Source organism: Anguilla rostrata, chromosome 4 (genome assembly GCF_018555375.3).
Source record: "Anguilla rostrata isolate EN2019 chromosome 4, ASM1855537v3, whole genome shotgun sequence".
Classification (NCBI taxonomy): domain Eukaryota; kingdom Metazoa; phylum Chordata; class Actinopteri; order Anguilliformes; family Anguillidae; genus Anguilla; species Anguilla rostrata.
Window position 1 is genome coordinate 66,652,368 of NC_057936.1, and position 17,500 is coordinate 66,669,867.

A 17,500-nucleotide genomic window follows, 5' to 3' on the forward strand; every position below is an offset into this window, starting at 1 on the left:
TATAATGGCATCCTTTTGGCCTTCCCAGCTACAGCACAATGCCTCGAGGATTTGCAATGCGAAGTGTTTTATGTAACATGTTACCTGAAGGAAACGTTGGCAGTGGCGTGTCCCTCGTTTAATGCAAGCATTATCATTTTAACAGAGTACCGTGTTCTTTTTATCAGCGTTGTGGTGCCCATTAGGATCCTGATCTGCGATAAGCCTGGGTGGGATATTGGCACAGGGGAGCTCTGATTAGGGCCTCTCAGCTGAGCCCTGACTCCACCTGCTCGTCCAGCCCAGCTCCGATAACCCGTTCAATCAAAGGCAATAAAACAATCTGCGCTGTTGCAAAAAATAAATAAATAAAAATAAAATTAAAAAATAGTGGAGAAAAAAGAGAGTAGAATTGAGCGAGTTAAAGTGTGAATGTTCTGATAGAGAAGGTAATCATCAGCCTGGCGTGGCCGTAAAAGCTCGCAGGTTCAGCAGGTTTGTTGCTGTAAATGACATCCAGGGCACCGTAGTGCTTCCCCCTCAGAACGCAGCAGCTGGAGGCTCAGAGCCAGCCTGATGCTAACTCCAGGGAGCCTTCACCTGAGCTGGCCTTGACCCCAGCGAACAGCACAAGCACCCGGTGCCTCGAAGGCGAGTGATTGGGTGTTGGTATGACGCCAGCTCGTTCACCCTCACACGGAAAGGTTCTGAGAACACAGCGGGGGACGGCAGTGTGTGTGTCTTAAATTAGCATGCTGAAGCATGCAGTCTATGTGACACGACGCATGCATCATCTCAGCCTGGTGTGATATCCATCCATCCATCCATCCATCCATCCATTATTTGTACCCGCTTATGCTGAGCAGGGTCATGGGGGGTGCTGGAGCCTATCCCAGCATGCATTTGGCGAGAGGCAGGAATACACCCTGGACAGGCCACCAATCTATTGCAGGGCTATATATACAGTAGTAGCTCTTCCAGTAGGACATGTCCACCATCAACTGCAGTTCTCTTCCTTGTCCGACCTGTACGTTGTTTATTTCTGTGTACACCGGTGGTTTCTTACTTTTTAGAGACTTTCCAAACTGCTGTACTTGCTGCGCTCAGTTCCTGTGCTAACCTTAATAAAGTCTTTTGTTCTCCAAGCTTACGGAGAAGTCGTTTTTCAGCCACAGTTAATTCTCTGGTCTTCCTGATGATGTATGCTTTTTCACTCTGAATGAATTTTTCACTGTTACAATAGGATAAAAAACCAAGGCCAGACACTCGCTATGTCTTAATGATTAGTTGTTTTCAGTCATAATTAGTCCTCTGTGCGAGATGGTGTATGATTCTGACTCCAAATACCATCTCCACCAGTGAAATCAGCAGCTGAAAACAAATGGAAACACCTAAGCACCAGTGACTGACTTATTTTTATACAGAAGCAAAAAAAAAAACTTGTGTAAAATGGTAAAAAAAAATATACACATGTAAATATAGGAAAAAATGTCACATTTCACTCTACCCTTTTCATACTTTTGAAAAGCACTGTGGGTTTTTTTTTCTTTTTTTTTTTAAATCAAAGGTTCACCAAATTATACTCATCACTGTTAGATCACCCACTGTTACAGAATCCATGGGGATAAACGCTCAGGTACCAACAGGGGCGTCATTAATCAGGTGAGAAAGATAATGGCTTCCGGGTTCCGCAATCTGGATTGATCAGCTGAAATATTCTCCAGTGTCATCAGTATATTTAAAACAGTTGTTTGAAATGTTTTTTTTAACCTTCTAAGTCAGTGTTCTAGAACTCCATTGCTTTCAATTACCAGTAATGATTGTTTCATCAGCATTAGAGTTTTCAGTTATGAACATTCCAATCCCCTATTTGTGACCTCACACCTTCAAGGGTTAGAAAGGGTTCCAGTGTTCTGTGCTTCTCGAAGCCCCAGCTTGTACAGCTGTGATGCAGCATGTGCACATAACGGGTTTAGCCACTGACAGCTTAAATTCAATGAAATCTTGCAGAAGTAAACATGTATTTGTTTGTTGCTTGTCTCTGCCAGTATTTATCCATTGTAAAACCTAGCTTTTGTTTTGTTGCATAACACAAATAGAAGGTTAACTATGAACTTCTTCTTCACGCGAGGCGTGGCATTACCCAGTCCCGCAGACCGGCTCGTGCTGGTTCTGGAGTTTGTTCTGAAGATGTGATGTCATCACCCCTGCCACGTGTCAGCGCTGCTAAGGAAACGGACAGGAAGCTGCATCGGAGCTGCAGTAACACGGCGGAGATGCTAAAGGTGTTTACGCCCGTCGTCGGGCTGACGCCAGGAAGCTCCACGCGATGGCGATCAGCTTCCCGCGGCCCTCAATGTCACGCCTCTCTGCCATCCTGGAGGAGTGTCACGCTAAGCGTTTTACAGCTTTAGAATCTTCCACAGATCCACCCTCCTGCACCGAATTAGTCACTAAAAAGCCATTTATCTATTTATGTATTAATGCGTTTGGTGCGTTAAATCTCCAAGCTGCATGTCCCTTCGGAAGCCGGCTGATGGCCAGAGGATATCACACGCAGTCTCACACACGGGATCACGTATCGCACAAGAGAGCGAAAATTAACCCGGGGCCACAGGCAAAAAACTCCAACCACAGCCGCTCTCAGTGCAATCCTGCAGAAGTGCAATCCTGCAGCAGTGCAATCCTGCAGAAGTGCAATCCTGCAGAAGTGGAATCCTGCAGAAGTGGAATCCTGCAGCAGTGCAATCCTGCAGAAGTGGAATCCTGCAGCAGTGCAATCCTGCAGAAGTGGAATCATGTGACAGTAGAATCTTGCAGCAGTGGAATTTTGTAACAGTGGAATCTTGCATCAGTGGAATCCTGCAGCAATAAAATCTTGCAACAGCGTAGTTGCATAAAAATGAACAGTGGCAATGATGCTAATATTAGCATAGATAAATGTCGATGTATTCTTGCTTAAAGCAATCATCTGGCAGCTGCCATCGCTGAGCATGTTTTGTGGGCCTTGAGAAGTTATCTGAACAGCAAGAGGCGATATCAGTAATGAGCACCCTGATAATGCGTAATGACCTGCCATTCCAGTGTGCTCTTAACATTCAAATGAAATATATAAGAAATGTAGTTTTATAGTAGAAAAGTTTGTGTATGCGTGAGAGAGTGTGCCCATCCTGTCTTAGCAGATAGCAGGTATGTGAAGAATCAACACCATAGCATTTAAAATTTCAAAGATTTAAAGCTCAAGTTAGAAAATTCTATTAAATTATTTATAATTTTCCACACTTAGCCATGCCCTCCTGAACTTAACCCCATCTACTTCTGGGTTTAGCCCCGCCCACTCCTGCAGTTAACCCCGCCCACTCCTGGAGTGTTTTTTGCAGTAAATTTCCCTGATTGTGTACTTGTGTCACAGTAAGGAATATCATGGTGTGCAACAGATTAAAAGAATGTCTCTTAAACACACAATCAGCCAACAGTCCCGGTTAATGTGGGAAATGCAGGTATACCCCCGGCTCTCATGTTGGCCCCGAGTTCCTGGATGCCCATTGGCTGTTTTCTTTGCACAAGAAATGCCGCAGAAAGCCTTTACAGTGTTATTCGGTTTTATTACTCAAGTTAAAAAATGATTTGAATTGTGGATGATGAACCATGGCCAGTTTGTGTGCCATTTCAGGGAGCACACATCGCACTGCAGCAAATAACAGATTAATCACCAGCGAGCAGCCCCCGTTTAATATGACAGCTTCTCATGTGTAACCAATTTTAAATGGTTTCTTCTGAACACGTAAGTCTGTGTTGTGTTCCTGCAAGGGAATGGTGAAGACGGTTTTGAAAAGCAAAAAAAAAAAAATTTAAAATTAGTCATAAAAGATTATAATGAAAATATATGTCACAGTATTATAAATGAAAATAAAATCAAAACCTGACATCCATGATAATTAATACTGTGCTCATTTATCATGCACAATTATGTGCAAATATCTCTTAACATATGATAATTTTTAATAAATTGCAGTAGTGCTGGCGTTCGGTTACTCTGAAGATGATCTGATTATATTCCATATTTAACATGCATTTTGTTGTTGATTCATTGTGCCTCTGTCATATGGGATTAGCACTGCTGGGGTATAGCAGCTGTCTCTGATGTGTGATGCTCTTTGTGGTGGTCTGCCCTACAAGGCTTTGAGCTGCCAATCAAATTAATCTGCTCATGGATAATAATAAATCTCTGAGACTGAAATGTGCATCAGCTGTGTGTGTGCATGTGTGTCTGTGCGTGAGAGAGAGAGCGAGTGTGTGTGTGTGTGTGTGAGAGAGAGAAAGGGTGTGGGTGTGTGTGTCTGTGTGTGTGTGTGAGAGAGAGAGAGAGTGTGTGTGTGTGTGCGGGAGAGAGAGAGTGTGTGTGTGAGTCTGTGTGTCTGTGTGTGTGTGCGTGTGAGTGTGTGTGGTGTGTTGTGCTGTGTGTGTGTGTGCTGGTTATTTGTAAGAGAAATTTCTTGTTTAATCTTTTATATGTTATATTAACAAAAATGGGTCGATGTCGCTTTGACATGCTGTATCTACAAGAGCAGACTGCAATCAAATAATGCTGTCATGAGAAAACATTGATAAATTTGAGCATGAAAAGACACTTGTGTGTGTGTGATGAAAGATGTGATGTGTTTTGCGCTTGTGATGAGTGTGTTTGGAGAGAAGAGTGGTCGTGTGCAAGAGTGGTCGTTGTCTGGTGCCTGCGGTTTATAAGTCACGAGTTAAATTTCCATCTGTCAACCACCTTTATAATGCTTATAATTACATCAAATGCAACGGATAAAAACAAGATGTACAGCTTTACAGCTTAATCACACAGACACACACACATGCACACAAGAATACATGCTCGCATGCACGCACACATTTGATAAATGAGCAAACACGTCGATATATGTATTCTATTGTTTACAAGCGGTCAAGCTACTGTCTCACAGCTATCGAGCTAAATTCCATCTGTCCATGGGCAGGCAGCACTCAGAGATGCCACAGCGATTATTAACACAAAGACCACCTCCAGTACACAGTCAAAGCTAAACCATGTGCAGTCATACCTCCATTAACAGTAAAGGACAAAGGAAAATGCTGTTACACAGTTGATCAGTGCTGTTACACAGTTGATCAGTGCTGTTACACAGTTGATAACTGCTGTTACACAGTTGATCAGTGCTATTACACAGTTGATCAGTGCTGTTACACAGTTGATCAGTGCTATTACACAGTTGATCAGTGCTATTACACAGTTGATCAGTGCTGTTACACAGTTGATCAGTGCTATTACACAGTTGATCAGTGCTGTTACACAGTTGATCAGTGCTATTACACAGTTGATCAGTGGTCATATGATTGACTTCATCTTTCAGCAGTGATTTGAAAGTGGTAAAACAACCTTAACAACCTGCCCAAGGACTCCCAGGATACAACACAACAGCATAACATCAAAGATCCTCCACTGTATGTCATCATAGGTCTGGTGACCCTGAGAACACCACAAGTGTCCTGCTTCCAGTGCCAAAAACAGCTCAGATGTGAATCAGCACGGTCGAAAAAAGCTCCATTTTGGTCTTTTCTGACCGTAACACATTAATTCCAATGGATGTTCCAGTGCTGATCTCCACTGTGCCGGTGACCACCAGAGGGACTGTGATCATATAATCAGGGTGATTCCAGGATCATGTGATCGGTGTGATTCCAGGATCGTGTGATCAGGGTGATTCCAGGATCATGTGATCAGGGTGATTCCTGGATCATGTGATCGGCATGATTCCAGGATCATGTGATTGTGGTGATTCCAGGATCATGTGATTGTGGTGATTCCAGGATCATGTGATCAGGGTGATTCCGGGATCATGTGATTGTGGTGATTCCAGGATCATGTGATTGTGGTGATTCCAGGATCATGTGATCAGGGTGATTCCAGGATCATGTGATCAGAGTGATTCCAGGATCATGTGATTGGGGTGATTCTAGGATCATGTGATCGGGGTGATTCCATGGTGATCAGGGTGGTTTTACGTGCAGATGTAGTGACCCAGAATCCCCTCACAGCCAAAGGGCGGCTAAAAATAGAAGTTTATTGGAGTCATGTGACAGCCGGCCAAAGTGCTGAGCTGATAGGAGCTTTGAACCTGGGCAGACCTAATGCCCCTTTACTCTTCACCTGGACAGGAGCCAGTATACGCACGTGTCCTATACAACACACACACACACTCACACACACTTTCACACACACACACACTTACAGTAAACACACATACACATACAAACATATGCACACACACACATACACACGTACACACACACACACACACACCATACACACACATCACACACACAGCACACACAAATAACACTGGAAATAGGAGCACAGAACAGTTCACAGCAGAGATACTTCAGATACTTCTCTCTGATATCGCCCATCACCTTCACACGGATCTTGAGAAGTTATCACCACATTAAATGGAGACCGTTGATATCAAACTCTGTCAGTTAAGCAAAATTAATGACATTTGAGTCATTTTTTATCATATGAGTTTTTATTCGAAGCAATTATTCTGTCAGGCACCGGATTTCTTCGACGCCAACTGCAGTATGCAACCTGCGGATGTGAATTTGACGTCACTTCTCCTTTCCTGCCAGCAGATGGCACCGGATGCAAAGTTAACGTCGTCCTTGTCGGTGCGCTCTTTCGGGAAGATGACTAGCTTACCGTTATTTATCTTCGTAACGCTTGGGGGCGGGGGGAGACAGACCCTGTGTTCAGGCACAGACTAAAAGAGACCCTGTGTTAGGACACAGACTAAAGCAGACCCTGTGTTCAGACACAGACAAAAGAGACCCTATGTTAGGACACAGACTAAAACAAACCCTGCAGGTGCAAGTTCTGGGTCTATGTGGGGTTCTGCCAAATGAGTCCTGTGCTAGAGCCTATTTCAACATGGGGGAACATGTACAGTAATCTCTACATATTGATTGGTGAGAAATTCATATTGTCAGTCAGAAAGATGAAGGTAATATTTTTGCATGAAAAAAATTCAACAAAATAAAATCACTGTACAAACATTACTGGCAAACCATTAATGACAATACATTGCTTTGCTATTATTAATGCACCTGCTGTAATGCATGGTTTACTGCATGAATTACACAACTTATAAAACAATAAGTACATAAATGTAAATTCTGATTATCAGTCACCAACCAATACGTAAATACAGTAAATAAACATATTCATTTTTATTTTTATTTGTATAGCGCTTTGCTAAAGGGACACACAAATTCACAAAGTCGCTTTATAGTGAAAATACAAAAGAAAAAAAAATTGGGCAAAAACCCAGGCCTGGACCCCTAAAAAGAGTAACGATAGAACAGAAATGTAATGAGAGATCTAACAGAGCGGACGATCAAATGCGTACATTTTTGTGCGCGCGTGTGCGTGCGCGCGAGCATAGAACTGATACTTATGCCAGCACAATCATAAACTCTTATAAATGTGCACTAAATGATTTCCCCTCTTATCTACCTCCTTTTGCTGGCAGGATGAAACTTGCTCATGCTGGTGAATCGATGACTGTCCCACATTCCACGCGGATACCTGTAAGGTCAGCGCGAGCGCCTCCCCGCCTCCCGTTAAACCTTGAACACAATCAAAGGTCCTCTGCTTTCCCCGCGAGGCCTATAAAAACACGAGACGGATCAATACACAGCAGGTAGTTTCGGGCGCGCACCTGCACCTGCACACCAGAAAGGACTACTACGCAGTCAGCGCGAGACCAACCAAGGCAACTTAGGCAAGTGATCTGGACGCCTCTGAGCGCTACAGCGTGAGCTCTGCTTCTGAAACTTTGTTAGGCTATTTATATGCTGTAGATGTTCAGTAAATTAATCAAATGTAGCACAAACCTTCGCATGCTTTACAGTGAATGGCCAGGTGATCGTGGAATGTTCACCACCCATCTGCACAGCGGAGCGAAATGGTATCACGAGGATTATTAATTGCGTATTCAGTGATAAAGTGAAGCAGTGTTTCTCTTTGTCTGCTCAGATAATTCCCAAAAATACCTGAGCGCAGATTGTTATGCATTTATTAACCAATCATAGCGAGCATGCATATTAACTGTAAACTGTAAGAGAGTATTGAATTAAGATTATAAGATAACCATGCGTTATAGTATTGGGGATGAAATACGAGTTGGGCCTGTTTCTTTGAAGTTATTCACAGGTAGAAAGCGGAGTAGTTTTCAGACGAAAGCGGTGGGTTTTCTTCTTGTGGCAACTCTGAGAAGCTGTTTATTCTTTTATCTAAACATTCAACAAATTATTTCAGCCGTACCAATCCTGTGAGCGACTATGCAATATATCTCTTGGCCTACACGACCCTATATAAAAGCCGGTTGAATATAGTATTTACAAAATGTATGATACATGAATTAATGCATCTCAACCCCACGTCCGCGGGGTTGAGGTGCATTGAGATGCGTGTTTATGACTCTGTTCTGTGAGGAATTATTTTATCAACCGCAAGGTTCCTCATTGGATTAGTGCCTGAAAAAAAAGCACGATCACGATGAACAATAAAGTACTTTTAGTGGGAAGTTAAATAAGCGTGGGCGAAAAGGAGAACATTCCACGTTTCACATTATAGTTTGTGACAGGCGGCGCGTGCGTTGGGGGCTCCAAAAATAACATTTTTTTAAGGAAGTATCAAAGAACGTTTTCTTATTTTAAGCGAACTCTAACTGAATCTCTCAGGCAGTTCCCTCGCAGCGAGGAAGCAGTCTTGGATCTGTGAAATTCAAATTTAACATGTATGAAAATTGGAATTGGCCTACTTTGATTTGGAATTAAGTTTTTAAAAATGACTACAGAATGACTGGCCTGTGTATAGGCTTTACTAATAGTGACAGTTATATAATATGTATAAATATGTTTTTAATTTTATTATTTATGTTTATCTTATTTATTATTATTTTATAGATAATGGGTCCACGACGGGAAGGCGATGCTTCTTTGGAGACTCAGGATAATCCAGGTTTGTCTCCTTTGCACTTGCAGTTGCTTGTCTGTCTGGTTGTGAACACGACATGGCTGGGCTGGTTAACTTCACTCTTCCATCTGTCCCTTACGCAGCAAAAATATATATTTTTCCATATCTGGAGATATAGTTATGTAACATATCACATATCTATGTTTACCTTTTTTTGCAATGGAAGGCTTTTCATGGCACTGACTTAAAAATTATGCAGTATGTTCACATTTGTATTGATAAATATATAGGTAATAAATAGAAATATATGATTATTGAAAAATACAAATTGCAACATATATTTTAGTTTTGTCTCAGTGGTATATATGTGTATATAGCCAACAAAATCTATCATTTAGCTAAAATATATTTTGGCAATATATATTGACAATATATAGGCCTATGTTGGAAAATATATTTGGATTTCCTTCATGTATTACAGTATATTTCACATATATTCCATTGTGAGACTGCAGCTTCTGAGACGGACCTCTCTCTGTGTGTAATCCCTGCAGTATATTTCACATATATTCCATTGTGAGAGTGCAGTTTATGAGGCGGGCCTCTCTCTGTGTGTAATCCCTGCAGTATATTTCACATATATTCCATTGTGAGAGTGCAGTTTATGAGGCGGGCCTCTCTCTGTGTGTAATCCCTGCAGTATATTTCACATATATTCCATTGTGAGAGTGCAGTTTATGAGACGGACCTCTCTCTGTGTGTAATCCCTGCAGTATATTTCACATATATTCCATTGTGAGAGTGCAGCTTCTGAGGCGGGCCTCTCTCTGTGTGTAATCCCTGCAGTATATTTCACATATATTCCATTGTGAGAGTGCAGTTTATGAGACGGGCCTCTCTCTGTGTGTAATCCCTGCAGTATATTTCACATATATTCCATTGTGAGAGTGCAGCTTCTGAGACGGGCCTCTCTCTGTGTGTAATCCCTGCAGGGGGGGCCGGGGACGGGTCCAAGGATGCTCCGATCCTCCCGGCATATTCCACCGTGGCGCTGGTGGACGAGGAGCCCGAGCCGGTCGACCCCTGGAGTCTTCCGGAACTCCACGACACCGGAGTGAAGTGGGCAGGTGAGCGGATCCCGCCGTACCGCGCACCATCGCCGGGGAAACGGCACGGGGCAGATAACGCGCACGCCGTGAGAGAACAGCAGGTCTAGAGCCCTGCCAATCACTGCCTGAGCCCTGTCAATCACTGCCAGAGCCCTGCCAATCACTGCCTGAGCCCTGCCAATCACTGCCTGAGCCCTGTCAATCACTGCCAGAGCCCTGTCAATCACTGCCAGAGCCCTGTCAATCACTGCTAGAGCCCTGCCAATCACTGCCAGAGCCCTGTCAATCACTGCCAGAGCCCTGTCAATCACTGCCAGAGCCCTGTCAATCACTGTCTGAGCCCTGCCAATCACTGCCAGAGCCCTGTCAATCACTGTCTGAGCCCTGCCAATCACTGTCTGAGCCCTGCCAATCACTGCCAGAGCCCTGCCAATCACTGCCAGAGCCCTGTCAATCACTGCCAGAGCCCTGCCAATCACTGCCAGAGCCCTGCCAATCACTGCCAGAGCCCTGTCAATCACTGCCAGAGGCCTGTCAATCACTGGCACAGCCCCGTCAATCACTGCCAGAGGCCTGCCAATCACTGTCTGAGCCCTCTCGATCACTGTCAGAGCCCTGTCAATCACTGTCTGAGCCCTGCCAATCACTGCCTGAGCCCTGTCAATCACTGCCTGAGCCCTGCCAATCACTGCCTGAGCCCTGTCAATCACTGGCACAGCCCCGTCAATCACTGCCAGAGCCCTGTCAATCACTGTCTGAGCCCTGCCAATCACTGCCTGAGCCCTGTCAATCACTGTCTGAGCCCTGCCAATCACTGCCAGAGCCCTGCCAATCACTGCCAGAGCCCTGCCAATCACTGCCTGAGCCCTGTCAATCACTGTCTGAGCCCTGTCAATCACTGTCTGAGCCCTGCCAATCACTGCCAGAGCCCTGCCAATCACTGCCTGAGCCCTGTCAATCACTGTCTGAGCCCTGCCAATCACTGCCAGAGCCCTGCCAATCACTGCCTGAGCCCTGTCAATCACTGCCAGAGCCCTGTCAATCACTGTCTGAGCCCTGTCAATCACTGTAGTTGGCCAGGGATATAAACAAGGAATATGAATCTCAAATGCACATCTTACAGTATATATACTGTATATATTTATTTATCAATTTATTATTATTTTCTCTCTCTCTGTTTTTCTCTCTCTGTTGTCTCTGTATAAATGCGCAGAATTGGACACGAAAGGGAAGGTTTTGCGTGTTGTGACGTCTATCGGGAAGTTTTTCCTGCTGATTGGATTCCTCTACATGTTTGTCTGCTCCCTGGACGTGCTGAGCTCAGCTTTCCAGCTGGTGGGAGGTAAGGTCCCTGTCGGGCATGTAGGGAACCCCATGCCCACTTCCCCCCTCCCAAATCACAGTTTCTTAAACTCCAGCAACTGCCTGCGTCAACAGCAATCCCAGTGGAAAGAACATGTTGAGGATGCACAGAAAGAGTGGCTTTAACCCTTTGAAGAGCAGTTTTTTTGGAATGTTTATCTTATTAAAAATATTCAGAGTCGGTGTTCTGGAACTTCATTGCTTTCAGTCACCAGTAGCGGTTGTGACATCACCATTAGAGTGTTCAGTTAACATTCCAACGGTGTATTTGTGATCTCACACCTTGTGGGGCTGATCTAACTTACAGTAATTCTTAATGCCATGGACAGCAGAGCTGGGGGCCAGACCGAGAAGGAAATCTGAGCAGTGTGTGTGAGCAGGACTGGGGGATGGCAGTTGAGGAGGGTGAATGGCAGTTGAGGGAGGGTGAATAGCAGTTGAGGGAGGGTGAATGGCAGTTGAGGAGGGTGAATGGCAGTTGAGGAGGGTGAATGGCAGTTGAGGGAGGGTGAATAGCAGTTGAGGGAGGGTGAATGGCAGTTGAGGAGGGTGAATGGCAGTTGAGGGAGGGTGAATGGCGGTTGAGGGAGGGTGAATGGCGGTTAAGCGGTATCTGTGTGTGCTCCATAGGGAAGGCTGCAGGGGACATATTCCAGGACAACGCGGTGCTGTCCAACCCGGTGGCGGGCCTGGTGATCGGGGTGATGGTGACTGTGCTGGTGCAGAGCTCCAGCACCTCCAGCTCCATCATAGTCAGCATGGTGTCCTCAGGCTGTGAGTGTCTCACCACATACACATACACACACACACACACTCACACGCGCACACACACACACACACATACACACAGACACACACACATACACACACTCACTCACTCACTCACTCACTCACTCACTCACTCACTCACTCACACACACACACACACACACACACACTCACACGCTCACACACACACACACGCGCGCACACACTCATACATACAGACACACACACACTCACATACACATACACACTCACACACGCACACTCACACACACACACACACATACACACACACACACGCGCACACACACACACATACACACAGACACACACACACTCACATACACACACACACTCACACACGCACACTCACACACACACACACACTCACTCACTCACTCACTCACTCACTCACTCACTCACTCACTCACTCACTCACTCAATCACTCACACACACACACACACTCACACACACGCACACACACTCACACACACTCACACACACACACACACTCACAGGGGCAGTGTGTTTGTGGTTGCAGTGCTGGAGGTCCAGTCTGCTGTTCCGATCATCATGGGGGCGAACATCGGCACGTCGGTCACCAACACCATCGTGGCCATGATGCAGGCCGGAGATCGAAATGAGTTCCGCAGGTACACCCGTCTCACCTGTGCACCCCCCCCCCACACACACACAACCCCCCTCTATGCGCAGGTGGAGGGGTGCAGACGCTGTGCGCGGGTGATTGTAAATGAACTCTAAAAGGCTCGGGACCCTCACCCTGTCCTCCCCAGGGCGTTCGGTGGAGCCACGGTCCACGACTTCTTTAACTGGCTGTCGGTGCTGGTGCTGCTGCCTCTGGAGGTCGCCACGGGCGTCCTGTACAAGCTCACCAAGCTGATGATCGACTCCTTCCAGATCCAGTCTGGCGAGGACGCTCCCGACTTGCTCAATGTCATCACCGACCCCCTCACCAACTCCATCATTCAGGTGAGCCTGCCGCTATTCAGAAAGCATCAGCTCCTCTGCTGTTATCCATAGAGCATTTCCCTCATCTGTTGCTACTCATAAAGCATTAGCCCCATCTGCCGCTATTCACAAAACATTAACCCCACCTACCACTTGTCATAAAGCTTTAGCCCCATCATCTGCTATTCATAAAGCATTAGCCCATCTGCTGCTGTTCATAAAGCATTAGCCCTTGTCACTTTAGTGGACATTGCACATAAATCGTTAACCCAAAATCTCACACTGTCTTGCAAGGCAAAGCAACTACCATGTCATTGTTTGGTATTCAATAAACATCACTTCCTCACCGGGCTATCTTTGCAAAACACTAGCACCATCGTAATAGTGCTTAGTATGCATGAAGCACTAGTCCTGTCTTAACACGATCGGACACTAGCGGGCAGCAGCTTTGCCTGGCTGCATCTTTGATCATCGGCAATGGGTGGGGCCATTGCCCTTTTAAGGATGTGTGTTGATTATGACGTCACAATGTCCCTTTGCAGCTCGACAAATCCGTGATCAATGAAATTGCCACCGGTGACCCAGCAGCCAGAAACAAGAGTCTGATCAAGATCTGGTGCAAAACCGAGACCACTACGGTAGGCATGACCTCCACCAATCCCAGAATGCACTTTACCGCCTGCTCCGTTTCCCTACTCCGTCTCCTTCTTTCACATATCTGTCCTGCATGTCCGTTCCTCGTGGATATTCATTCCAGAAAATTCCACTGAAGCAATAATAACTTCCACTGAAGGAAAAGCCAGTATTGTTGTTTCTTTAGCAACGGGTGTCTTACAAAACTTTTGCCGGATAATAACCACTTAATAATACTACAGTGAGTAATTATGCTTGGGAGTGCCTCACTCCTCTGAAGTAGTTACTATGTGTTTATTAATGTATGTAACAAGGTGTAGTAACTCACTGGTTTCCAAGCAGTTGCACTTTACACTGCTAGTAAAGTCACACACATGAAAAAAACAAGTTTGCTTATAAAAGGCAGTTTATCAGCATCGATAATTATTAACTGTCAAGGCGTGGTTTGGGAGGGCGGTGTCTGTGCACTGTCTGTAGTTTTGGTTTTAGCAACGATATCAGCCTTCAAAGAGTACAACTCTGCTTTACAGTGGCGGTTTATGGCTTTTGTAATCTCTGAGTGCTCGTAAAAAAGGCTGATTTTGGAGAGAACAGATCTTGTCTGCAATGATCATTTATGGATGTTGTCGAACAGTTTCTCTCATCTGTGTTTTGTTTTTAATATGTTCACTTTGACGGATGAGGTCTTTGAGCTCTAAGCAACAAGAAATAAGTAAGAAATAAAGGTACAGTGGAGGTACAGTGTCCCAGATGTACCCTGAAAGTAGAACGATGTATTGTTAACAAGTACATTTTACAAACAAGAAAGATACAAATTAATTAAGTATTGCTGACTAGGGGTAAAATTTTATGTAACTTTAGGGCAACACACTAGTGACAAGGGTTGTAACTTTTTTGAACCTTTAGGTCTAAATCTGGGATTTTGTATTTCCTATAAATTGTGTGGATGTGTTAAGTTTTTTTTTTTTTTTACAGATTCTGAACTGAATTCCTATTGTTTTTTTGTTTTGTTTTTTTTTACTGGGGGCTTCTTGTTCTTAGGTACTCAAAAATGTGACGGTGCCTGGGCCAGAGAACTGCACCAGTGCTGCCCTCTGCTGGGTGGAGGGGAACATAACGTGGACGACAAAGAATGTGTCTGAGACCATTTACCTGGAGAAGTGTACGTAAAGCCCTCCTGTGTGTCTGTCCTTCTCTCTGTGTTACAAGTGTATTAGGTAGAATGAGTGTTACAGGTATATGCAATGTTACAGGTGTACAGGTGAGGTGTATTAGGTAGGATGAGTGTTAGTGGTGTATGCAATGTTACAGGTGTACAGGTGAGGTGTATTAGGTAGAATGAGTGTTACAGGTGTATGCAATGTTACAGGTGTACAGGTGAGGTGTATTAGGTAGAATGAGTGTTAGTGGTGTATGCAGTGTTACAGATGTATTAGATAGAATCAGTATTACAGGTGAGGTGTATTAGGTAGAATCAGTGTTACAGGTGTACAGGTGAGGTGTATTAGGTAGGATGAGTATTCGAGGTGTACAGGTGAGGTGTATTAGGTAGAATCAGTGTTACAGGTGTACAGGTGAGGTGTATTAGGTAGGACGAGTATTCCAGGTGTACAGGTGAGGTGTATTAGGTAGGATGAGTATTCCAGGTGTACAGGTGAGGTGTCCTGATGAAACCCCTGCTCAGTAATTTGAGACGGCAGGTAAAAGGGTCCCGTTTGGGATGTAAAGTGTAATCTGAGTGAAGTCACTCCACCTCTCTGGCTCCTGGCACAATGGCCTCCTTTCAGCTGGGATATGACTGAGCAGACTGCAGCCCAGTCCCCCCCCCCCCCCGTCCCACCACAGAGACCCATTCTTCTCTCTCAGAGGGCCTCTCTGAGGCTCCGCCCCTGAACCCGATCAACCCAATCCCCTCATTCCACCTGCCCCCGCCTCCACCCATGATGGTTGCCATGGGTGACAGTGTGGTGCGGTGGTTGCCATGGGTGACAGCATGGTGTGGTGGTTGCCGTGGGTGACAGCCTGCTGTGGTGCTCTCCACAGGCCATCACCTGTTTGCCAGTGCGAAGCTGTCGGACCTGGCGGTGGGCCTGATCCTGCTGGCCCTGTCCCTCCTGGTGCTCTGCACCTGCCTCATCCTCATTGTCAAACTGCTCAACTCCATGCTGAAGGGCCAGGTGGCCGTGGTCATCAAGAAGATCCTCAACACAGGTGCGTGATCTCACAGGTACACAGGTGTGTGCTTCTCAGCACAGATACACAGGTGTGTAATTTTCAGAGGAGGTACACAGGTGCATGATCTGTTGGGCACAGGTGTTGAGAGGTAAGGATGAATCCCTGCTGAAAGGCCATGTCCTGGGGTTTGATAGTCATCTCAGGTGCAAAGTTCCTGCAGTTTGATGAGCAACTCAGGAATAATAATCCTGGCATTTGATGGATCAGCTCAGGTGTGGTCCTGTAGCTGGCGATCAGGCCAGGTACATTTAGCACAGTGACGTTTGCATTAAGAGATCCTGAAGTGTTTTAGTGGGAGATGATGTATTTGGTGAAGGCGATAATGGTGGTGATGAAGATGAGGATAATGATGGTGGTGGGGGTGATGATGATAATGGTCTGGATGATGATGATGATGATAATGGTGGTGGGGATGATGTTAATGATGGTTATAATGATGAAGATAGGGATGACGATGATGGTGGGGGTAGTGATGATGATTTTGGAGGGGATAATGATGTTGATAATGGTGGTGTTGATGATGACGATGATGATGATGATGATGATAAAGATACTGTGTACTTCCTGCAGACTTCCCCTTCCCCTTCAGCTGGGTTACAGGCTACCTGGCCATCTTGGTGGGAGCAGGAATGACCTTCATCGTCCAGAGCAGCTCGGTGTTCACTTCCGCCATCACCCCACTCGTGGGTGAGTTACACTGCCCTCTGCTGGTCACACAGCACTGCGCGGACATTTTAATGAGCCCTGAATTTATCTAATATTCTATGAGCACTATAAGTTTATTTATAAGTCTCTTAGGACAAAATAAGCTCTGTTCTGTGTTTTTTAGTGCTTTATATCATTCTGTATCTATTCTTTCCATATATATAAAATATATCCTATCCTATATCTTCTCTTTTATAGCATATATGAAATACCAGATTTGGGGACAAATCTATTTGAATTCAGTCTTTGAATTGAAAAGTCCACATGGATCAATCAGTTTTTGGATTAGCTGAATGGACAGTAGAGTGTGTGGTGTATCAGGTTGGGGTGTGTAGTGTATTAGGTCAGGGGGTGTGGTGTATCAGGTTGGGGTGTGTGGTGTAACCTCTCTCTGCCCTGTGTCAGGTATTGGGGTGATCAGCATTGAGAGAGCATACCCCCTCACTTTGGGCTCCAACATCGGCACAACCACCACCGCCATCCTCGCTGCAATGGCCAGCCCTGGAGAGACGCTGGCCAACTCACTGCAGGTCTGTCCAACCAACCAACACACCCGATAACTCTCACACACATCACAATAAACTCACTGCAGGGCTGTCCAACCAACCAGCACACCAACACACACGATAACTCTCACACACATCACAATAAACTCACTGCAGGTCTGTCCAACAAACCAACACACCAACACACCTGATAACTTTCACAGCTCATCACAATAAACTC

General features: G+C 45.3%; 1 protein-coding gene across 1 annotated transcript in view; it reads left to right on the forward strand.

Annotated features, from left to right (window-relative positions):
* Nucleotides 1-7,695: 7,695 nt before the first annotated feature.
* LOC135254194 (sodium-dependent phosphate transport protein 2B-like) overlaps nt 7,696-17,500 on the forward strand; it is an 11,829-nt gene continuing 2,024 nt past the window's right edge. Inside the window, 12 exon segments of the mRNA XM_064334199.1 lie at nt 7,696-7,799; nt 8,986-9,040; nt 9,988-10,122; nt 11,318-11,446; nt 12,097-12,240; nt 12,774-12,885; nt 13,027-13,222; nt 13,744-13,839; nt 14,876-14,996; nt 15,878-16,045; nt 16,640-16,756; nt 17,180-17,304. Coding sequence (XP_064190269.1) covers nt 8,989-9,040; nt 9,988-10,122; nt 11,318-11,446; nt 12,097-12,240; nt 12,774-12,885; nt 13,027-13,222; nt 13,744-13,839; nt 14,876-14,996; nt 15,878-16,045; nt 16,640-16,756; nt 17,180-17,304 — 1,395 coding nt within the window. The 5' untranslated portion in view covers nt 7,696-7,799; nt 8,986-8,988.